The sequence below is a fragment of the Xyrauchen texanus genome, chromosome 26 (assembly GCF_025860055.1).
Source record: "Xyrauchen texanus isolate HMW12.3.18 chromosome 26, RBS_HiC_50CHRs, whole genome shotgun sequence".
Taxonomy (NCBI): Eukaryota; Metazoa; Chordata; class Actinopteri; order Cypriniformes; family Catostomidae; genus Xyrauchen; species Xyrauchen texanus.
The window spans coordinates 20,464,346-20,489,469 of NC_068301.1; the positions used below are offsets into that span (position 1 = coordinate 20,464,346).

At 39.8% G+C, this 25,124-nt stretch overlaps 1 protein-coding gene across 4 annotated transcripts in view; it reads left to right on the forward strand.

Annotated features, from left to right (window-relative positions):
• Positions 1-25,124, forward strand: part of LOC127619578 (collagen alpha-1(XVI) chain-like) — a 150,378-nt gene that overhangs the window by 80,117 nt on the left and 45,137 nt on the right. For all 4 annotated transcript variants that reach the window (XM_052092459.1, XM_052092457.1, XM_052092461.1 and 1 more), the window contains exons 9-20: positions 10,048-10,104; positions 11,033-11,068; positions 11,233-11,277; positions 11,417-11,455; positions 20,395-20,457; positions 21,588-21,632; positions 21,921-22,007; positions 22,380-22,418; positions 22,547-22,591; positions 22,908-22,943; positions 23,105-23,230; positions 24,050-24,085. In XM_052092459.1, the coding sequence (XP_051948419.1) occupies positions 10,048-10,104; positions 11,033-11,068; positions 11,233-11,277; positions 11,417-11,455; positions 20,395-20,457; positions 21,588-21,632; positions 21,921-22,007; positions 22,380-22,418; positions 22,547-22,591; positions 22,908-22,943; positions 23,105-23,230; positions 24,050-24,085 (654 nt within the window). The remainder of the gene's footprint in view (positions 1-10,047; positions 10,105-11,032; positions 11,069-11,232; positions 11,278-11,416; positions 11,456-20,394; positions 20,458-21,587; positions 21,633-21,920; positions 22,008-22,379; positions 22,419-22,546; positions 22,592-22,907; positions 22,944-23,104; positions 23,231-24,049; positions 24,086-25,124) is intronic.

Here is a 25,124-nt window from a genome sequence, read left to right on the forward strand (position 1 = left end):
ATATTAAATTGGAATGCACACTGAAATGTTGGCCTTCATCTCCATTGTGTTAATGATTGCAACATGTGCCCTTACCTTAAAGGGATAGTTCACGAAAAAATCCAAATTGTATTGTAACTTTGGCAAATACAGTGATGTTCCCTCAAAAGCGCTCATTGGATCACACTACACGATACAACTTTGCTTACATTCAGACTGCAAACTTACTCCACCAAGAAATTGTAAGTAGCCAATCAGAATTTTGTTCCAAAGGGGAAAACAATATTTGTATATAATGACAGAATTGTAATTTTTAGGTGAACCATCCTTAAACATAGTCCTTCAGCTGCCCAGCCATATGCCATAAACAAAGTTGCCTGTTTTTGTGCTGAACAAGTTTATGTCAGCAGTTATGAGTAATCACAATTTAGTCCATTCTGTTTCTGAATTTATCCCAATGTCTCTCTCTGCTTCTGTAGCTGTAGGTCCATTATTTTCCAGATAACAATAACTTCTATTCAGTAACCAGTATTCCCTATCAAAAAGCTACACTTTGATGCTGCGCTGATTTAGAACTTTGGGAATGTCTTTAGGTGTGACCAGCTGTGAATATGTGTGCAACACGTCAATGAAATTGACTAGAATTTATAGCCTCTGCTGGTGACATCATTGGATGCACCTGTAACAGGGCTATAAATAGTTGCGCCACAGGTGCATCGTCAGATCTTTTGTCTTCAGATCATTCTGTGTGTGTTGTGCTTCTTGACTGTCAGAACTTTCTACTTTCCTCTGTTAGGAGTTAGAATTGTTAGGCAGTGCACAGAAACCTTTCTCTTTCTCTTTTCTTTAAAAAAAAGAAGAAAAAGAATGACTGATAAACAAAGCAAGCTGTGCCTGAAATGGACACACACCAGTTTTGTTTTGTGTGTTTGGGGGAAGAGCATGCTGCTCTTGCGTTGGGGCGGGCATGTGCGAGCGTTGTGATCTGTTTACATTGTATGAATGAAGTGTTGGGTAAGTTACTTAAAATAGTAATCCACTACAAATTACTAATTATTTCTCTAAACATGACAAGCCTATTTTGTTTATTATAATATATTCCTTGAGATTCACTTTTAATATTAGTATTGTTTTTTGCATGTATTTGTAAAGCGTGGTCAGTTTCTACCCTCATTCTGACCTTTTGCCGGTTTTAAGTTTTGATGCTGCTTTTCCTTTAAGATGTGACAGTAAACGTCAACTGTAATGTTTGACTCTCAGCTCTTGACTGTCCTGCTCTCTCTACTTGCCATCTCACTACTCACAGTTGCTGGGCGAGGCTATGGAAGTGATAATGTAAAGTAGGCATTGATGTGTTGTTGTGGAGGCAGTTAGATGCAAATGTCTACCACAGTGTGACATCACAATGTGGAGGAATTAGAAAATGAGTAGTTTTGACAGCTTGGTTTCAACAAATGCTCTTTGGAGGAAGTTTTGAGTTCTGAAACTTACAGTATGTTTTTTATTTTACATGACCTCTTCTATGTCAAATGATCAAGGAAATTCTTCATGCCATGATCCGTTTAAGTGTGGATTAAGTGACCAAATACTTATTTTCAAGGGGACTGTATAACTCCCACATATAAACTCTCCTCTCACTGCCCCTATAACTTTGTGTACAAAGCTGTTAAACTTTGTGACATACAAACACTCTCACATTAATCACTGTCTGAGTCAGAAGAACAGACAGAGCTCTGAGGTGGAAATGATATACCGGAACATGGTTTGAAAGTGTTTTTGTGATGTAAATGTTTTCTTAATTTCTGCTGCCATACTGACAGAGTAATCAGCTCTATTAGCACACATTAATTGTGTAACTTTGTGTCCTTTCATGGCACTTCTTAGTTTATATTTGGTAATTTCATCCCTCTATTAAAATGTCTGCAGTACTGATAAATTAATGTTTGACAATGCCAACCAAATTGAGCATTTTTCTGAATTTACACAGCTTCATTTGATTGCAGATGACATTGCAATTAGTTTTCATTTCATGATTTATGTCTATTCATTATATTTGCCATAAAAGGTGAAGTGTGGCATGAAATGGAACTGCAATAATAATTACTCATTTCAAGTGTATATTAAATTATGTATATACGAAAATATCTTTGGATAAAGAAAATATATTTTCTTTTTGGACCATTTAAATGTTTTGCATTTTGACATTATTTTCAGGACACTTGATGGATGCTCACACAATCTGATAGTGCCACACAGCCACAGTGTTTACACTTTTCAGGAAAATCAATAAAATATTTATAGTTGCCTCTGCATAAATATCTAGGATAGAAGAAAGCATTTTAGCAACAAACAAATGACACCAATCACCTGTAACATTATGTATATTTTTAAAGAACCAGGGTAGTGTATTTATTTGCATGCATGCTTGTGTTCATTTGGAGACTTTTTAATAAACATTTTAACCATAGAGTGCACAGCTGTGAGCTCAAGTACTTCTGCAAATTCACAAGAAAGCACAGACACGCAACTTCCAACCCACTACTTTTTTTATTTATCTGTTGGAGAAGCACTGCACAGATGTAGAAGAAAAAATCAGACATTCTCCCATGTTTTCCCCTGACCCAAGTTACTGTCTTGTAGCATAGCATTCTGTGTTTTACGACAGACTTTAATGAGTTCCAGGCTGCATTGGAGGCTGATAGCATTAGCCTACTTCTACATTAACCCTTTCCTCCCACACATATCCATGATCCACCCTGCATTATAGTCACATAGGGGTGATCTGTATCTGTCTCTGTATTTGAATAGAACCATATGTGGTTGGGGCTTAAACTGGAAGTGTGTTAAAACTAAATGAAATGCCCATTTTTAAATGTTACTCTTACATTTATTTTTCTATTAATAAAATATGCCTTGTATATGCATTTAATAATAATAGCCTATTATTATTAGTAGTAGTAGTAGTAGTAGTAGTAGTATACAATTATTATTTAAAACATATTTGTTTTTTTTGTATATGTTTTCTTACCAGATGAATCTGAATTTCTATGCTACATTAACTGTGGAATATGTTCTCCTGGTATTTCTTATATTGATATCTGCATGCAACATAATTTGTTTTGGTCTGTTCATGTATAACAACATTATTCTGGAGGCAAGAGGTGTCAAGCATTCAAATTCAAACATTAAAATAAATCAAAATAAAATAAATATAGCCTACAAACAGATGAAAGTCTATCAGGATTTTTTACGATGGGACACCATTATTTAGGTAAATATTACTACTACTGCTGCTTATACTACTAATAATAATGTTAAATGTATCTAGTGCCTTAGCAGAGTTCAAGAAAACTTAACATTTTCATATTTAGCACAGTTTAAAGAAGAAAAACAAGAAAAAAGATGGAGCATGTTTTAGTTTCGTTGTATATCATAAGGAGGAATGTTCCTAATAGATGAATATTCGAGCATTTAAACCTTTATGGAGCATTTTAACTTTTTTTTTCAGAATAAAGTCTTAACCAGTTGATTACCTTAATCGCTGATGTGGATATAAATGTGGTTAACTTAAGAGATGGAAAGACGAGCTCCGACATTAAATCACTTCGGGTCAGGATTTTAACATTGCGCTTAGGTTTAGTCTATAAATACATACATATATACTTTAAGAAGGGGAACGTGTATATGATGTCGTATCAGTTAATGTTACACTTGACAAGCTCCAGACGTACACAATTAACAGAGACAACAAATGGCGTTAAGGCCGTGGCCATCCGATCTGAAATCCCACCGTACGCATTTTTATTCATAAGGTTTACACTTTAGAAATATTGGCTGCACAGATTCATAAATTAATTGTAATTTTGGATATGTTTATTTAAAATGTCACTTTATCCTTGTGCTTTTTGGAGAATCAGTCAAACAAATATTTTGTTTTATTATTCGGATAAATCCGTTATTCGTTTTGAAGTCATTATTTGTGCCTTTCCGAATAAGCTTTGGGCACATCCCTAATAAAAGCACAGCATTTTCTGTCATTACATTCTTTTTCTGTTGAGCTCACAGGCATGGTGAAATTAATGAGCTGAAAGCTGCATGGCCTCAGCTACACAAATGTTCATGCATTATTCATGCACACATTCCACTAGGGTTTTTGGAACAGGTCATCACAATTCTCTTCCATTGCAGGTCTATAGCTGAATGGACAACATGTCCATTTCATGTTCTCTGTGGAACTGTGGTTTTAGTATTTGTGCATGCATGTGCTTGCTGTAATTTCTAAACTGGATTCCTGGGTATGACTGGAGATTAGGTACTGGGTACTTTGTTTTCCACATATTATTGTTTTTATGATTTTTCCTTCCTTTTTTATGCTTATGCAGTGTGAGTAGCCTTTTCTGTGCAGTGTTTGCTCCCCATGCTCAGACTTGACTCAAACATGTACTTTCACATTTTTCTTGAACACATCTTTTGTTTATTTGTCTGTCCCTGTTCTCTTTCAAACCAAGTCCCTTTGCACTACACTTCCCCCTCTCCCTTTCTCATGCCAGATCTCCTCCCTTTTTGCTCATTTTCACTCCCCCTTGTTCCCCCTTTTTACAGTGGAAGAGTCATATTCAAAGTTGATCATGCTGATGAAACTCACAGTAACAGTTATATGATACAGTGTATTAAGGTCTATATAAAGAAAGCACTTGAATGTTCTAACATCAGCCCAGCAGAACATCTGCTAAATGACTAAATGTAACATTCTCAGATAAGAATGAGGAATTAGAGATTGAGTTCAAAAAGCTCAAACAAGCCTCAGAAAAGGACACAGAAGCACCATAAATGTGGTAAAAAGTTCTGCATTATATTCATAGTATTAGAAACAGACTGAAATTTGACATTTTTGGATAAACCATTCCTTGAAAAAATGCTCACAAAGTGAATGAAACTGGTTTACCTAGTAGGTTATGATAGGCATTTATGTATATTAGTTTTTGAGAGCTGTCAACACATACGAGTTCTGTCTGGTTTCTATTGTCTGTTTTAATAAATATGACATTTTCTGCCTATTTCTTTGTTTATGATATTTTATAGGCAATACTTGGATCAAAGGAACTGGCGTAAATTGTTTTAAATAAGTCAGCAGAAAAGTTTGTTGTTTCTATTTGTCATGAACGGCAAAAGACAGGCACAATTATGAAGCTTCAATCCTAAATAAAGAAGCTAATAACCCGCAGGTTCCATCCAATAGCTAAAAAAAATTAAGTTTAATTGTTACTTAAATTGGTGCATGCTGAGTTGCAGTGGGAAGAAAATTGACACTGACCCTGACAAACATATGAGATAATTGTACTGATTGCAAAGCAGTTTGTGTGTTTTTATACTGCCTGGATCTGGAGGGGCTTGCTTTTGCTAGGTAAATGTGATAGTCTGGCACAATTTGAGAACACCACCCATGTTTTGCATACAAAAAGCCATTCTATAGTCATATGCTTATATGTCGTTTAGAAAATAACAAATAAATAGCCTTCAAATGAAATGCGACGTTTTATTACCAATAATCGATTGTAATGGGAGGATGGTGATTTTTTTGTTTGGATATGATCCACAGAATTAAGCAACAGGTCAGTGTGAACACCTAACAGGAAACAAATTTACATTCTGTCCTGACTAATCTACTTACTGCTGCTATACATTTGTCACTGCCATGCAGAGTGCTTAATCTCATTCTGTACACACAGGGGTGGATTCACTAAACAGTTGTGCCATTTTAGCGTGTTGTATTTCAGCTTAAAAACCAGCAACTTATTCACTAACCATCCGCAATCTAGTTTAATCGGTTGCAATCAACGCTGAAATAGTGCTACATCTTGAGTATTTAAGTATCAAACATGCCTCCATTCTATGTAAATTATGCTATTTATGGATTGCTCTTAAAAAAATTCCATGTGCAATTTACATTGTGTTATAGCAGCCTGAAAGCAGACAGTAAAATCAATGTTATTTACATGTAAGTCACTATCAAATTACACACTGATTCTTGAGATAAAGCACAAAGCATGGCCTAAAAGTCTTCTTTATGTTAACAAATCAAGAAATTCATAATAATAATAAAAATATAAAAAAAGTTAACCGGTCCTCAGCAAGAGGTCACAATGTTAAACTGCCAAACAAATTGTTTAAATATATTTATTTAATCATTAAAAAAAAATACATTGAAAACATGGAATTTATGAAAAAATGAAGAGAAATTTGGGAAAAAAACTAAAATGGATTTCTCAGGGACCTTTAGTTGTCCACTTTTTACTCAGTAAATACTCCAAAAAAACAATTTTAATTAGACTTAACTCAAAACCCCTATCATTACTTAAATATAGCCAGTGTGACAACTTCCCCTTTGTGAAAGTTAGCCCTTGTAAATTGAGGGCCAAAATGGACTAAGTCACCTTATGCAGGCCAAATTGCATAGATTTTTTAAACCTTGATGTACCCATGGATGATGAGTGGATGCACAGATCATGTTATTTGAGCTAATAAGTCCTGTAATAAGCCATCTGAAAGTGAACATAACACAAAATAGGGCCTAAATAAAAATAAACTGCACAGTGCATCATATTTAATTATCATTCAGTTAAGACCTGGAAACACCTGAGAAATTCACATTCACCTCTATTTTTCAGTGTATCTGTCCTTGTTGTCATTATTATCATAATTGATGAAAAATTAACTGGGTTCTATTGTGACAGTGTCACTCACATCTGGTTTCCGATGATAAGCGCAGGTGCAGTAAATGTGAGACCATGAGTGCCGAAAGGTGCATAGGGTGAGTGTTTTGGAAGCTCAGAAAACATGACTGTATCTTGAAAAAAAGCACACACAAAAAAAATACAGTATAAGCAACTATATGAAAAAAAGCTATCAACTATGGCTTTAAAATGCAGAATCACTGTGCATGCACATCCAGACATGCGATTGGCCACAGCTGTAATTGGTCACCGGCCACAATAGTCAAGAAACACAGTGGTCATTAGAGTTGAGACAATGTTTTTCATGGTCATCTGGTCAAGATAGATAAACAGCCCTAAGCTGCATCGAAATTGCATACTATCAAAGTATGTACTGTTTGATGAAGAACACCTTGGCCGGGAAAAAAGTGTTCTTTGGGTACGCAGGTGAAAAGTATGACTACATTCCAGACATACTTCATCAGGGAGATCCGAATATATGACATTGTAAAAACAACTGTGAAAATAATCTCTGGTGTTGTTAAACAAGCACTATTTAACCACTAGGGAAAACGTTCTTGGTTTTATAGAACTTTTAGTTGTAAAGAGCTGCCAAACTTGCGGTTCTCCATGTGCCTTTTTACTTTTTTTTATTTTTTTTTTTCAAATTCAGCGTTTTGAATATAACATCTCCTCAGCTCCTGTGTCACTATAGTATATTACGGTGTCCAGTAAATGCACACTTAAGAATCTCTCCAGTCTAAGTAGGTAATCCTAGTTTTTCTCACCAACTCTTTTATGAATACTGTGGATACCCTACTCCATTGGCGTACTGTTTTTGGCATCCTATATAGCAGGGAAGAATGCATATTCTGACACAGCACTAGTTTTTCCAGACATGCGTAATCCACATCTTTGCACATCATTGGTGCATGCCAACTTTAATAAAAGAGTATCACAAAGTGGTTGTTAAACGTGTCCGTATGGGCTCGCAGTCAAAAGAGTATACTTTGAAAGGCTTAGCACTTGACAGAATGTCACACAGGGAACAAAAAAGCCTTTAATGTCTCTGGTCGCTAAAATTTATTTTGTCAAAAATATGTGACACCAAAATGCATTAAACAGGCAGCCACATTTCTTGTGTACAGGAAAGAAAAAAAAAAGGGGGGTAGCACGGTGCTTTCCATTATAGCTATGTGAGGCTGATTAGGGCGAAATATACTGAAACATAAAAAGTTATTCCAGACTGTTGTATTGATCAAGTCACATGTGCGTGCAGCTCTATTTGTTGGTCACGAAACGTCTCATAATTGTTTGTGTGTTTTTGTGTGTATGCGCTTGTGTATGTATGTGTGTGAGCGTGTGAGAGATGAGGGAGCTTTTTAACTGAAATTTAAATGAATGTAGAATATTATAGACACTGTTTGATGTTTTTAACTGATTTACTTTAATGTAAATTACCAATGTCTTTGTTTATATGGAGATTTTGCTGTGGTAGCATGTGAGTGTGTGTGGGTGAGATGAGATGAGAGCGATAGAGAGAGAAAGAGAGGGACCCCAAGGACACTTTTTCAATCGAAATTTAAATACATTTAGAATATTATTGTTTGCAATTCTTATCCGATGTACTTAACTAATGTCTTTGTTTTAATTGGTTATTTAGTTGTGGTAGCCTGTAGGGGTCTTTTAAATAACTGAAATCATTTGGTGAAGTGATATCGTTATGTGGTCAAGACCTGGAACAACTTCATAGCCATGCGTTTACTTGAAAAATAATTACACACCTTAAAACATCTGTCAACCAATCAAAATCAAGCATTCAACAGACCCGTGGTATAAATGGCAAGATCTAATAGTATAATTACAAATCTCACATCTGTTAATCATTCAAAGTTGATAGTAAGGAAACATCATGTTGCCTGCCTCTGTGTGTGAGCACCTCTGGAAAAAATGAATCAGCCTAGCGTGTCAGCCAACTTGTTTTCGGAGCCACCACACAGCAAGGGAAAAGGCCCCATCCTATCCCTTACCTCACCACATCAATGCGCGTTAACCGCCTGTTGGCTGAGCGGAACATGGTGACACAACGGGGGGTAGATTTTGTTTTAATTGCACTCGTCCTCTAAAAACAAACAGCTATTTATAAATTATTTTACTTTGCATATACCCTCCCCCTCCCTTGTAGTTGTGCAGCTGGTGTTGGTTAATGTTGCCATGAGGACTCTCCTGTTCCTATTGATCTTTGTCTCTCCTGAGAGAAACTCAGTGGGCTAAAATTACACGCAGTCGTGGTCCTTGTGTAAGCCCAGTATTGGTGAGTTGCACTGCCACCCACAGGCCAAAATATGCAACAGCATCAAAGTCAAATCTGTTCTATTTTAATCTCTCTTTAACATAGTAGGAGTAGATTCCCAATGCAGGATAAAAATGCAGGCTAAATCAAAGAACAACAAAGAGAAAATGTTTCCACAGATAGGAACTTGACTGAAACACCTGCAGGCCCAGGCACACGTGGAGTTTTTCTCTTTTTCCCAGTGTGCAGGCTGTGTGTTGCTCAGTGAGGAACATAGTGTAGGTATACATATTCAGTGTGTTATATGCAGCATGTATAATGTATCTGTAGGTAGGCAGCAGGATTTGCATGCCATTGTGTGCATGAGTGCTGTGTGTAGTGTTATCTCACCCTTGGAAAGATTACATTTATCATGACTCTTGGCAAGAAGTCATGAAACTTTAAGTAAGAAAGTTTATAGGTTGGCAAGACTTTCTGCTGCTATTGAAGAGTTTGAAGAACACAAGCTTATTTGTGAGAAGCAGCTACCAATGCACTGTATAGTACACCAGTGCATTTAATGCATTGTGCTCAGAAGAAAAATGGCAAGATTTAGTATATATCCACACATGCAGAGTTTGTTTAGCTCAATGCCACGTGTTTTGCACAGTGCTAAGGATTGACATATCGCTTAAAGGAATAGTTCACCCAAAAATGTTATTACTTTTGTGTTTTACTCATCCTCATGTTGTTCTAAACCCTTATTTCTGCCATGGATTGTTGATGCTGCTCTTTTTAACATACAGTACACTGAAAGTGAATGGAGATTCATGAACATTCTGCCTACCATCTCTTTTTTGTTGTTGTTCCATGGAAGAAAGAAAGTCCTACAAATTTTGAACAAAATGATAACAGACATGTCATTTTTTGGTGAACTATCCTTTTAACTTTAACTCAAATCCAGTTTTGCATCTACAAAATGCTTCTGGAAGTCATCACTGAGTAAGCACACTGATTTTTGTGCTTTTGTGTTCATATGGTTTTGTGTTATCTCTTTACAATTAATTCTTGATTGTATTACAGGTTACACAGGAGGGTTATACAGGTCAGCAAGGCATCAAAGGAGAGAAAGGAGAACAGGTAAGGCAAGAATATATTAAATACTGAATCATAACGTGCCACAAAAACAGATTTACATGTCATGGAATGCGAGTGGTTGTGTGCAAAATCCAGTAGCGCTTCCCACTCTCTGTCCAAATATGCTGGGAATAAATGTCTGCAGCGCTCTTTATTTTGGCATATTATACAAATGCCTCATTAGGAACTAGCTTCTGTCCCATTGACCCAGCTTGGTGGACTATTCAAAATGTTCTTTATTAATGGCATCCTCTCTTAATGTATTAAAAACATTAATAAATTAATATAAATACCCTGCATTTAGAATATTAAGATTTTTTCAGAATGCAGGCTGACACATGGAATTTAAAAGCATGAAACCTGTGTTGCTTGACTTACAGTAATGTTTTGGATGTTGATGTATTTGTACATGGGCTATTCTTTCTTAAAGAGCCCATATATATATATATATATATATATATATATATATATATATATATATATACATATATTTAAGACATATCGCACTCACAATCGTGCTATATGGCCCTAAATCAGCACTGCTGTGATTAGGCTGCAGGCACGAGGCGGCTGAGTGCTGATTTAGGGCCATATAGCACAATTGCAAGTGTGATATTGCTTATATACAACAGTTCAATGAAAAAGTAAATAATAAAAAATTAGGAAAAACTGAGTACGGTATTAAAAAAAGCATTTGTGCATGGAACTACAAGAGTCTTTCACTATAGAAACCGCAATCTCCTCCACCATTTTGAACAGTATTTTCTCTCCAATGTGGAAACTCCTGTAAGAGATAAGCACCTTGAGTGTGTGTAATTAATCAGTCTGTTGTGTCTCTCAGCTGTGATGAGCCTTAATGCTGAAGTTATTAGTTTAAAGCCGTTTAAAACTATTTCCAAGATTTTTCAGTTTTATGTTTTTGATCTTGTAGGGTTTGGACTGCACTGCTGCTGGAGTTCCTGGACGAGTGAGTCTATGAGCCATTGGCTGGAAAAAAAAACTTTTTTCTTGCACTGACTGCCATTGATTGGTCATTAAAGTGAATGAAGTGCCCCATTTGAAATAAATAAATGATCTATGCTTTGGATATGTGAATTAGACACTTGGGTGACATATATCTGTGTGTTTCAGTGCTCAGAAGGTGCTAAGGGAGAGAAAGGAGAGAAGGGAGAGTCAGTAAGTGTTTGGGTTATCCTTTTCTGAGAGAGAGTTCAGCTATCAAATATTTGTTCAACGGGCTTCACTGAAGAAGAAGGGACATCTTTAACTGTTTCAGGCTATTGATTCACTAATTTCTCATTCTCTTATGTTTCAGGGTCTGCCTGCCAATTGGGGGGAAGCTATAGGAGTGAAGGTAAAGGAAGGAAACAGCATTTGAGTAGCTGTGTCTCATTCCGCTTTCTAGTTCTCTGTGTGGTGAATCAGAATATTGTGAACACGAATTTGACTACTTGCAAAGGCCTTGATCCACTAAATATTGGGACAATGATGACTCAATTTATCTGTGACATGATCAGTGGTAGATGTAATCCGATAACAAAGTAATTAGTTATTGTATTCTAATAAATTTTAAATGGGGGAAATTAGTATAGCTCATTATATTTTACATTTATGTAATCAGATTGCAGTTACTGACAGTTACACATATTTAAAAAAAAAAAACGAAAACGTTATATGAAATGACTAAGTTCAGGCATGAAACTCTGAATGGTGCAGCACAAGCTGATAGGTTTTTTGAACTTGTTATCAGTCAGCCAATCAATTCTCTAACATGTGATATGTGTCAAGACATTAGGCTCACATGGTGTAAGCTTATAGGTCTTTTGATGTTTAAAACCACTACCCAGTCAATCGCTCTTTGCCTAAAATTAAAATTTGCTCAGTTTGCAAGTAAGCCAATTTCTCTAGAGTTTTCTCTGAAAATGCTATTTGCTAAGGTGGTTGATGAGGGGGTCCAATCATCTTGCACGGGAAAGTCTGCTTTTGGACATGACATATAGAAGCAGATCTTTATCAAAGTTTGTTTATTAGTTTAAATAAATCCACATATAGTAAGGCTAAGTCACAAGTTAAATAAACTCTGGGCTTTCCAGATCCAGATACACATTCCAAGTCAGATCAGAAGAATCAGTATCAGAATCAGCTTTATTGCCAAGTATGCCTACACATACAAGGAATTTGTCTTGGTGACAGGAGCTTCCAGTGCACAACAATACAAAATACAATACAAAGACAGCAGCAAGACACAGATAATAATAAAAAATTATTATACATATACATATCATCCCTTGGGCCCACCACCCATTGGAGGAACCGCAGGAGTCGGGTGCGCTGCCATATGGGCGGCAGTGAAGTCCGTGGGCCTCGACGGACCAGACCCGGGCAGCAAAGGCTTGCTCTGGGGACGTGGAATGTCACCTCACTGGGGGAAGGAGCCGGAACTAGTGAGGGAGGTGGAGCGCTACCAGTTGGATCTGGTGGGGCTTACATCGACGCACAGTTTTGGCTCTGGATCCGTACTCCTGGATAGGGATGGACTCTATTCTTCTCTGGAGTTTCCCAGGGTGTGAGGCGACGGGCGGTGTGGGGATACTCACGAGTCCCCGGCTGAGCGCCACTACGTTGGAGTTTACCCCGTGGATGAGAGGGTCGCCTCCCTACGCCTCACGGGTTGTGGGGGAAAACTCTGACTGTTGTCTGTGCATATGCACCGAACAGCAGTTCAGAGTATTCGGCCTTCTTGGAGACCCTGAATGGAGTCCTGAATAGGGCCCCAGTAGGGGACTCCATAGTGATGCTGGGTGACTTCAACGCACACGTGGGAAATGACAGGGACACCTGGAAAGGCGTGATTGGGAGGAACGGCCTCCCTGATCTGAACTCAAGTGGATGTTTGTTATTAGATTTCTGTGCTAGTCATGGATTATCTATAACAAACACCATGTTCGAACATAAGGATGCTCATAAGTGTACGTGGTACCAGAGCACCCTAGGCCGAAGGTCGATGATCGATTTTGTAATCGTGTCGCCGGATCTGAGGCCATATGTTTTGGACACTCGGTAAAGAGAGGGGCAGAGCTGTCAACCGATCACCATCTGGTGGTGAGTTGGGTCAGGGGTGGGGAAAGACTCTGGACAGACCTGGGAAGCCCAAGCTAGTAGTGCGGGTGAACTGGGAACGCTTGGAGGAGGTCCCTGTCCGTGAGATCTTCAACTCACACCTCCGGGCGGAGCTTTTCAGGCATCCCTGCGGAGGTTGGGGACATTGAACCGAGTGGGCAATGTTCAAAGCTTCCATTGCCGGCCGCTGTGGAGAGCTGCGGCCTCAAGGTTTTAGGTGCCGCAAGGGGTGGTAACCCTCGAACACCGTGGTGGACACTGGTGGTCAGGGAAGCCGTCCGACTGAAGAAAGAGGCCTTCCGGGATTTGTTGTCCCGGAGGTCTCCGGAGGCAGTTGCAAGGTACCGAAGGGCCCGAAGTGCTGCGGCCTCAGCCGTGAGGGAGGCAAAGCAGTGGGTGTGGGAAAAGTTCGGAGAAGCCATGGAGAAGGACTTTCGGTCCGCACCAAAGTGCTTCTGGAAAACCGTCCGCCACCTTAGGAGGGGGAAACGGGAACCATTCAAGCTGTATACAGCAAAGATGGGACGCTGTTGACCTCAACCGAGGAGGTTATTGGGCGGTGGAAGGAACACTTTGAAGAACTCCTAAATCCCAACACGCCCTCTATGGTAGAGGCAGAGCCAGAGGATGATGGGGATCAGATTCTATTTCCCTGGGGAGGTCACTGAGGTAGTCAAACAACTCCGCAGTGGCAAAGCCCCGGAATTGATGAGATCCGACCAGAAATGCTGAAAGCTCTGGATGTGGAGGGGTGTCATGGATGACACGCTCTTCAACATTGGCGTGGAAATCTGGGACAGTACCTAAGGAGTGGCAGAACGGGGTGGTGGTTCCCTCTTCAAAAAGGGGATCAGAGAGTGTGTGCCAACTACAGGGGTATCACACTTCTCAGCCTCCCTGGTAAAGTTTACTCCAAGGTGCTGGAGAGGAGGGTTCGGCCGATTGTCGAACCTCAGATTGAAGAGGAACAATGCGGTTTTCGCCCTGGTCGTGGAATGACGGACCAGATCTTTACTCGCAAGGATCCTGGAGGGGCCTGGGAGTATGCCCATCCGGTCTACATGTGTTTTGTGGATCTGGAGAAGGCGTATGACCGGGTCCCCGGAGAGACTGTGGGAGGTGCTGCGGAGTACGGGGTGGGGGGTCCCTTCTTAGGGCTGATCCAATCCCTGTACGTCCAAAGCGAGGGCTGTGTCCGGGTCCTCGGCACAAAGTCGAAGTTCATTCCATGTGGGGTTGGTCTCCGCCAAGGCTGCGCTTTGTCACCAATCCTGTTTGTGATATTCATGGACAGGATATCGAGGCGTAGTCGGGTGGGGAAGGTGTGCGGTTCGGTGGGCTGGGGATCTCATCGCTGCTTTTGCAGATGATGTTGTCTTCATGTCATCATCGGTCCGTGACCTTCAGCTCTCACTGGATCGCTTGGCAGTCGAGTGTGAAGCAGCTGGGATGAGGATTAGCACCTCTAAATCTGAGGCCATGGTTCTCAGCAGGAAACCGATGGAGTGCGTACTCCAGGTAGGGAATGAGGTTTTGCCCCAAGTGAAGGAGTTCAAGTACCTCGGGGTCTTGTTCACGAAGTGAGGGACAATGGAGCCGGAGGTTGGCCGGAGAATCGGGGCAGCAGGGGCGGTATTGCACTCGCTCTATCGCACCGTTATCACTGAAAAGAGAGCTGAGCCGAAGGCAAAGCTCTCGATCTACCGGTCAATTTTCGTTCCTACCCTCACCTATGGTCATGAAGGTTGGGTCATGACCGAAAGAACTAGGTCGCGAGTACAAGCGGCCTAAATGGGCTTCCTCAGAAGGGTGGCGGGCTTCTCCCTTAGAGATAGGGTGAGGAGCTCAGTCATCCGTGAGGAGCTCGGAGTAGAGCCGCTGCTCCTTTGCGCTGAAAGGAGTCAGTTGAGGTGGTTTGGGCATCTGGTAAGGATGCCCCTGGCAGCCTCCCTAGGGAGGTGTTTCAGGCACGCCCAGCTGGGAGGAGGCCTCGGGAAGACCCAGGACTAGGTGGAGAGATTACATCTCCACACTGGCCCGGAACGCTCGGGGTCGCCCAGTCAGAGCTGGTTAATGTGGCTCGGGATAGGGAAGTTTGGGGCCCCTGCTGGAGCAGCTGCCCCTGCGACCCGACTTCGGATAAGCGGTTGAAGATGGATGGATGGATGGATGGATATACATATACGTACATACACACAGACACACACCTTCATACATACACACATACGTAGTGCAAATCTAATACAAATCTGTTATATAAAGTACAAAAATACAGTATGTTATGTTCAGTGCAATGTATGTAATGCAGAAGAGGATATGTTGGATAATATAAATAGACTAAACTGTGTATTGCACATAATTATTGCTCAATGGGGTAATGTTAACTGTTCATGAGATGGATAGCCTGAGGGAAAAAACTGTTCCTGTGCCTGACTGTTCTGGTGCTCAGAGCTCTGACGCGTCGGCCAGAAGGCAACAGTTCAAAAAGGTAGTGGGTTGGGTGAGTGGGATCCAGAGTGATTTTTACAGCCTTTTTCCTCACTCTGGAAGTGCATAGTTCTTGAAGGGGGGCAGGGGGCATCCAATAATCCTCTACGCAGTTCGAACTGTCCTCTGTAGTCTTCTGATGTTTGATTTTGTAGCTGCACCAAACCAGACAGTTATTGATCGCAAGCTGTTTAAACCCTTCGACCAAGAAGGCCCAGGCACACATGGAGTTCCCTTTACAAAAAGCTTCACTATGATGTTGCGCTTTGCTAAGCGCTTTGGAAACACATCTCAGTGTGACCAGCTGTGAATATGTATGCAACACGTCAATGAACATTGACTGGAATTTATAGTCTCTGCCGATGTAATCATTGGACGCACCTGGCGCAGTGGCTATAAATAGATGCGTTACCGGTGCATCATCACATTTTTCGTCTTCAGAGCCATTCTGTGCTGTGTGCTATCACAAACTGTCAAACTTTCTTTCCTCTGTTAGGAGTTAGATTCTGTTAGGCAGTGTGCAGTGAACCTTTTCTCCTTTCTGTTTCCTCTGAAAAGAAAAAGAGAAAAAAAAATAACTATCTATTTGTCGTTTTATGAAATAATGACTGAAAATCAAGGCAAACGATGCGTGTTTCACAGTCTCCGCTCTATGACCGAGACGGACAAGCATCAGTTTTGTTTGTTTGGGGGAAGAGCATGCTGCTCTCACATTGGGGCGGGTGCAAGCATTGTGATCTGCTTTTGTGCAAAATGCTTCGCACTCACCTCGCTCACTTCCGGGAGTCAGCGCCCACACTTCATTCGTGGGGCTCTCGCATGAATCTGGCTGAGGTGCGAGAGACGGGTTCGTCCCTTTCGCTAGCTCTCTCCGCAGATCCAGCTGATCCTTCCCGTGATCTCGAAGTGCGCTACGGCGCCTCTTCAGATCATGAGGAGGACCGTGACTCTTTTGGTTCAGCGGATATAGAGCTATCCACCTCCAAGCATTCCGGGTTTGATAATAAATGAACAGAGGAATTGCTCGACGTGGTTACTCATGCTGTGGCCAGGCTTAAAATAGACTGGCCACGCCAACAAGAGACCCCCAAACGCTCCAAATTGGAGGATAGATTTTTGTCTGGTGGCTGGGGGAAGGGAATGCCTCATCAGTCCCTTCCCTTCTTTAATGACCTCCATGACGAGCTTTCTCCTTCATGGAGGAAACCCTATACTTCCCGTGTTCACGTGCCCTCAACGTCGATATAATCGACTATCATGGGTGCTGATTCACAGGGGTATTCGGTGATGCCGCCAGTTGAAGAGACGCTTGCGAGTTATCTCTCACCGGGCTCAGCATCATCGATGAAAAGACCCTCCCTCCGCATGAAGCCGTGCAGGACCACCTCAATGCTAGTGGGGAAGGCGTATCAAACGGCGGGTCAGGCTGGTGCTGCCCTGCACACCAGTATTTTCTGAGCTTCGTCGAGCTACGGACCTGTCTCTTCGTGCGACCAAACAGACAGCCCGTGCTATTGGCCGGTCTATGTCCGCATTGGTCAGCACGGAGAGACATTTATGGCTCAACCTATCGGGCATCAAGGACAAAGATAAAACTTTTCTCCTTGATGCCCCAATTTCACCTTCTGGGCTTTTTGGAGATGCTATGACTACGGTTATCTCCAGGTTCCAGGAGGCAAAAAGCCACAAGGAAGCATGTGGACAATTCTTCCCTCACCACACTCAGGTGTAAGCCCGTGGAGGGTGAGGGGTTGCGTCTGGCATTAGATCTTCAATCCTGAACTACCCAGTCTGGGTGTTCAAGTCCAAGATGCTGCCTATCAAGACGATCGTGTCACAAGCCCAGCATCACGTTTGGTTGGTCACCATTGGTCTTATGACGCACTTCTTCACTTAGAAGTTCTGCCGCAACACAGGAAGCTCCTGAGGTTCGCTTTCGGGGGCGAAGCCTTCCAGTATCGGGTTCTTCCTTTGCCTAGCCCTCTTAACCCGCACATTCACAAATGCATGATGCAGTGTCGGCTCCTTTGCGACTCTGGGGCATCCCCATTTTGAATTACATAGACGACTGGCTGATCCTAGCGCAGTTCCAGCAACTGGCAGTTCAGCACAGGGATACCGTCTTAGCTCATCTAGTTTCTCTGGGGTTGGGGCTCAACGCCATGAAAAGTGTCCTTTCTCCCACTCAGAACACTGTCCATTGGGTATGGGGTTCGATCACTATGCGGGCACAACTATCTCCCGCTAGAATCGAGTCCATTCAGTATACTCTGAGCAAAGTCAGGCTAGGTCAAGGTTCTACTATGTCTCAGGGGGACTGTGTCCTCTGTGATCCCTTTGGACCTTCTGCACATGAGACCATTTTTGTTGTGGCTCAAAGCAAGGGGATTTCTTCCAAGGGCCAAACCCCCTAGGCTAATAAGGGTTACGCGCCTCAGGATTTGTTCCCTTTCTATGTAGTTCAGACCCCGGTGTTCCCCAGTGTACGCCCTTGAGTCTACATCTCAAGCTCATGTCTGAGACCTCTTGCGTTCATGTGAGCACACTTCACAACCGTAGGGGTCCGGACAGCCCCAGTGCGGCAGCATGGATATTGCGTTCCCAAAGTTCTTAGGAAAGCGCAGCATCATAGTGAAGCTTTTTGTAAAGGGAATGTCTCGGGTTACATGTGTAACCCTTGTTCCCTGAAAAAAGCTGAACGAGATGCTGCGCTTCTTTGCCGGACTGGGACGTCCCAGGACTGCTCTTCAGACGAAATATCTGATGATGCACCGGTGATGCATCTATTTATAGCCACTGCGCCAGGTGCGTCCATTGATTACATCGGCAGAGGCCATAAATTCCAGTCAATGTTCATTGACATGTTGCATACATATTCATAGCTGGTCACATTGAGATGTGTTCTCAAAGCGCATAGCAAAGCGCAGCATCTTGTTCTGCTTTTTTCAGGGAGCAAGGGTTACACATGTAACCCGAGACGTTTTAATTAATTAGTGTTATGCCATTTGGCCAGCAGGGCAAGGCACACCTAGCTAGCATACACTCGATACACATGACTCTTCGGAGCAGCAGCAGTACACAAGTCTTGGTGATGGATCTGCTTGTTTGTGGGGCTGTTTTTTGCAGCTTTCCTGCATTGATATGGGATTGTATTATTGTCTAATTGTGCAGCAGCATGTCCGCATGCTTAAGTCAGTATGTTTGTTCTAGCACTAGCAAGTCTCCGTACTTGCAGCAGCAGCAGCGTAAAATATCTGTTCCACCAAGACCAATATTCTATCAATATGTCATACCCACATTAATATGCTAAATCTTTCAGGGAGTTGACATGACAGAAATACATTTAAAGTATTTTTACATTCATATGTATGTCTGTTTTGTTTCTGTGACATTTGAAGGGCATGCGCCTCATAACAATTCACAGTTAGGGAGCAACGTGTGGTGCTGAGTGTATGGCTTGTGTGCAGCAGTGAACAAGGAAGAAATATAGACATTATTTTGATTTTGTTGAGTGGAAAGCATTTTCGAAAATAACTTAGAAGTAAAGCAATTAGTAATGTGATTATTTTTCATAGAACTATTAGTGAAGTAATCTGATTAAAATTTTATAAAAGAAATTAGTCATTAGTGAATTATTTTTTGTGTAAGTTACCTAACACAGGACCCAATTACGAGGTCATACATTAAAACATAGCTGGTATTTATCAATAACTCCTCTGTTTAGCATAGCATCATGCACCGTCGTAGCTTTCAAAAATTATATTTTTGAGTTTTTGTTAAGCAAGACAGATAATGGACATGCATTATGGCATTCAGGCATTAGAATTTAAAGTATGCATAAAAAAAAAATTGCTCAGCATACATAAATAAACAAATTAAAATTGCATTAAACATAGACCCACGCAGGCTATGTTCAGAATGGCATGCAGCTCTTACTTTTTCTTAGTATGCAGTCTGTATACTGTGCAAATAATGCAAATGTTCTATATGTATAGAGAATCTGGATGACCTACTATAGTGTCATTATTATGCACTTGTCTTGCATATTTTTTCAAGTGTAAAAGATAATGTACATGCATAATGGCATTAAGGCATTAAAATAAATTATTAAATACAATTGCATAGCATACATAAATGCACTAATAAAAATAAAACGAGAACAGAACATAAACCCAGGCTATATTCAGAATAGTTGTTGCAGAACATACATAAAAGAACAAATTAAAATGAAAAACTTCCTCTATAGTATTACACAAAATTTGACTTGTTAAACTTAGTAGGATTGTTTTCCTTTTATGGACTTTGGGAATGAAATGTAATTTCAAACAATCTTTTTAAAGACAGAAAATAAGATATTGCCAGCATGAATTTCACTTGTGCTCATCCTTTGATGACTTCAAAAACTGGCAACATTTCCTGTAAAGTGAAAATAGTGAGCAGCTGATGCTCTCTGCTTTATACAATGCATTATGGGAATTTTTCCAGGGCAAATTGTTTAGTGCACTACAACTATTTTGACAGTGTGGCAGCCCTGGATGTGACTCCCTGGCCAGTGCACTACTGAACAAGGAACCTGATTGAGACACAACCTGTAGAGTATATGAGTGTGATGTTGATAGCAGCATCTCTCTCTGTCTCTATTTATGTCTGTCTGTCATTTTCTCTGTCTCACATACACATATTTAGGGGGGCAAAGGGCAGAAAGGGGAGATCGGAGCCCCAGGTGTGGCTGGAAGTCCAGGAAAAGATGTAAGAGAAGTTTTTGATGTTAAAGTTGTACATGTTTATATTTATGTCCTACCTCATTTCCATTGTGTATGCATATGCCTCCAGGTCCCTTCCTGAGTCTCTCTTAGTCTTCAAAGACATGTTGATGTATCTTAGTGTCTCGCTGCAAAAGTGTATTCATAAAAACATAAAAGATTGTGTAATCTTTCACATGCACAATATGTCTCTTAGCACATATTTTAATTTTAAAGGTGCTGTAATCGATTTCAGCCTTTCTACTTCCACGACACTGAGCCGTTTGATTAGCCAAAGATTCCAAAATGAGTTTTATTGAGAGCAAAAATGGTTGTTAAAAACAACAGCAGCAAAATAGCACCCTCAACTGACAACTGTTATGAACAACATGGCATAAAAACACATTATGCCTCAATAATTTGCTGCAACTTCAATACTATGAGAACGTGCAAAATAATTGACAGGTTAGAAAGCGTCATTGTCCCCGGACACAATGTGTCCACAGACACATTTTTGTTTGCTGTTTACAATGTCTACAGCTGTCACAGAGACTGGTGAGATATCTCAGGACACTTATTTTTTTAAATCTTTAAGGGAGTAGGAGCATTTATTGCATACCTTTCATTGAAAAAAATTGCTTGCATCACCTTTAAGTGAATGTTAGAGTATTTTGCTGTTCTATTGTTAAAGTGGCTTCGTGCTGTATATTCACAGTGCTTTGCATTGAAAAGCATTTTGCATTTGACTATTACCCATACACTCACTGCTGCTGTTTTTTCTCATTAAATATCTCTTTGGGTGTGAAGTCTTTTTAATGCTACAGAGATAACATAAGCCAACAAAGACCCACAAATCAATGCAGCCACATTGATTCTTTTAAATGGATAGTCGGATCACATTAAGCTGAATCTTTTCTATTCTGTATACAAACCTAAAGGGATGGTGAATATGGTCGAACTCGCAAATGCATATATAGAATTTGCTTTTAAACTGTTTATCTTTGTAAGCCTCAACGCATTTATAAACTAACTGGTTTCGTTCTCAATGCAGGTTTGCTTTATAAAGTGTGACACAGCTAATACAAGCCTTTGAATGAACTCTAGCTAATGGTTATTTATTTGTTTTGGCTATTACAGGGTCGAGCAAATCCTGTTTGTGTGGTGGGCCCAAAAGGCCAAAAGGTAAAGCTAACTGTTTCTCTCTTGCTGCATTTGAGTTTTGTGTTTCCATGAAAATCATACATTTAAAACTGCATGTTGTACCAAACCTGTACTGTATGACTCACTGCATATTTGTCCATACAATGAAAGTGAATGGTGACTGAGGTTATCAAAATTAAGAGTGAGTAAATTATGACAGAAAATTCATTTTTGGTTGAACTTCCCACGTAAATCTTAAGTTTGTTATATCATTATATTGGTTGTGATGTACTGTATAGTGATTGTCTCTAATTGGTGTTGTTTTGACAGGGCGTTCCTGGTGCAGTTGGTCCAGAAGGGCTTGCAGGGGAACCGGGTCTTCCTGGACTACCTGGAGATGGCAAACCAGGACCACCAGTAAGAATTTATTGTTCATTATTTAAAATTTGAGCTTTATTTACTTCATTCTTTCCAGAGGTTTTATATTGAAGTTTAAATTGAAGTTAAAATTTTCAGAGTGACAAATTAACCAAAAGAAATATCAGCTGCAGTTAATATAAAAGAGTTAATATAATTTGACTTTATTCAAAAATTGGATAAAAAAAAATGCAAAAAACTATATTGAGATGATAACTAGACATGCACGTGACATCAATGTAGTGACAACATTGCACTGATTAAAACATTTACTGCTACATAATGTACTCTTTGTTTCACATACTATTTTTAAAAACAATAGACCATATACGGCATTTTGAATCTGTAAACTTTTGTGTTATTATCTCACAGGGGCCCCCTGGTGGACCTGCAGGCTCTAAAGGGGACAAAGTAAGTGTACTATTACAGAATACATTTGTTATTAATCACAGTGGACATGCTGATAACATGATGTTACTCTTATTTTATTTGGACATTAATAATCTGATTAAAAGAAAACACTTTCTCACAATGTGTAGGGGGATTCTGGCATTCCTGGTAAAGATGGAAGTTCTGGAGAACCTGTAAGGGCATCTTACCTAATTACACCTATAGGAACCTAATTACACCTATAGGAAAATGTCAATTTAAAATGATGTAGTGTGCTGAATTGTTAAGAATGAAGAACCTGGTTATCCTGATTTGAAAATTACTATTTTGATTGTTCTATCACTGTAAGGGACAAAATGTGATTTCTATGATACCATAGAATTCTACCATAATTAGTTTTACTACCACTGCATTTGCAACTCAAAGTTTTGCAGTGGTAATATTCATGCATACTCAATAAAGTTTTTTTTTTTGTTTTGTTTTTTTGTTTTTTGTTTTTTTTACTGACAGGGTCCAAGAGGTCCTTGGGGACCAAAAGGCGAGAAGGTAAGCTAAAGCTGTTGCATACAATTTTATATAAACATAAACAACTCTCTCCATTATACTTATGTGAATTTGTTAGTTTGAACTGTAAATTGTTGCCTGTATGTGCCTTGCTTTATTTTTTAATAAAAAATAAAAAATAATTAATGTCTTTCTTTGCTCAGGGAGATCCATGTGAAGCATGTCCAGTCATCTCTCCAGACTCTACAGGCAACACTGTGACCCTTCAGGGCAAGCAGGGGCCAAAAGGAGAACCAGGGGCACCAGGCATAGGAGAACAAGGTCTACCTGTGAGTTTTCTCAGAATCTAACTCTGGTACTGCTTGTACCACCCCCCCACCCCCTCCCCCCAAAAAAGAAGTAGTTCAGCGTTGGTGAATTAAATGTAAGATGACACTTGTCAAGGATGTCGCATCCTGGAACTACTTCTAACATCCAACACCCAAATTTCATTTTAGTATTTTCTGCTGCATAGTTGATGCTTTGTCACTGGAAAATGAACCCGCTGATGACGCTATTCACCTCAGTGGGCCCGCCATATTTATATTTGCCAAGCTCGATGGAATAAGCTAACAATCAGCAAGCTCCTCTTCGCCTGCTGGTGCTGTTTTGAATGAGTAATGCTGTCCCTATTTTACTTATCTCTTATAGAGAACAGATATTCTATCACGCTTCATTAGAACTTGAGGTACCAAAACTCTCTTCCACCATCCATGAAATATAGACAGCTTTTTTTGCCTTAAAGTTTAGGCCATTTTGCTCTATTAGTTGCTTTAGATTCCATTTCACTTTAAACTTCTATCTTTTTAGCCAATTAAAAATAATTTTCTCTCTTCTTCAGAGTCAAATTGATCAATTATGCCATAAACGATTCTATGTGGTGTGCCATAAAATGCCTGTTTGCCTTTCTCTGTAAAGATTTCCAATACCATCACAATCTATTCCTCATACCTAGTTATGGGACAGAGAGGGAGTGCGTGTTGGATTGAGTGAAATAACAGGATGAAAATGTAGAACATTTGCACTGGGCCAGTTGTGCTAAGCTAGGATGACTGTGTCATGATTAGAGTGACTGATACTAATATTTTGATCTGCCTCTCTTTTCATAGGGTCCTTCAGGACTGGGTGGCAAAGCAGGAGAAAAGGTGCATGTTACTGATAACTAGGACTTATAGATTTGCCGATGCTTTGCAATCTTCATTTGAATGATCTCGAAAAAGATTCTTAAATCCCATGATCAATATTTTACTAATGCACAACTCTTTGCCTGTGATTAGATTATTATGTTCAGATTTCACTCACCAGTGGTTAACTAGTATATTGACAAAGAAGTTCAGCATCCTTTTAATATGTGATGAGAGTAAAAGTTGGATTTTACTCGTTCCGTTTTATGTGTGTCCAAATAAAGGAACCACGCAATACATTCGTTATTGAATAATAATCTTGTAATGTCCTTTCTGTTCTTAACAGTCAATTTTTGATAAAAAAAAAAATATAAACGTTTAATTCTAATGGCAAATGGCACAGATAAGGTAAAGAAGCCACTCATTAATATGCGCTCATTTACATATGCCCATTAAAGAACTGCTGGTTTTCTTAAAGAGACAGTACTGATTTTTGGCACGTGTTCTTCAAGTCAATGTAAATACTTGTAAGTAGTAAAAGATTATTTATCAAAAAATTAAAATGTAACAAAATATAATGTTTGCAATATAATATCAAATGTATTGATTGTATACTTTGATTTGCACCATTTTAAAAGCTAAAATTTCACCAAAAAGAAAACCAATAAAATATCATTTGTAAAATGTATATTTCATAATTTACCTAGTTAGGTGGTCCCCTGTACAATTAACAGTATTAGCTGGGAGATTTCTTATTTCATATTTAAGCAAAAGGGACATTATAACCAAAATATACCCATGTGAATCTAAATCGTAATCAAATCGAATCGAGTGCTTGTGAATCGTTATCAAATCCGTAAATCTGTATCAATACCCAGCCCTACTGATAACTGCATCGTACTGCTTAGGACCTCATATAATGTGTATAACACATTAATATATGCATGATTAAAGGGAGAATATTATAATTAGTGGTGATTGCAAAGGCAATAATCACTATTACTATTTATCATACTTGGTGTTAGGAACAAACTTTTAACCCCCAAACTCCTAACCATAA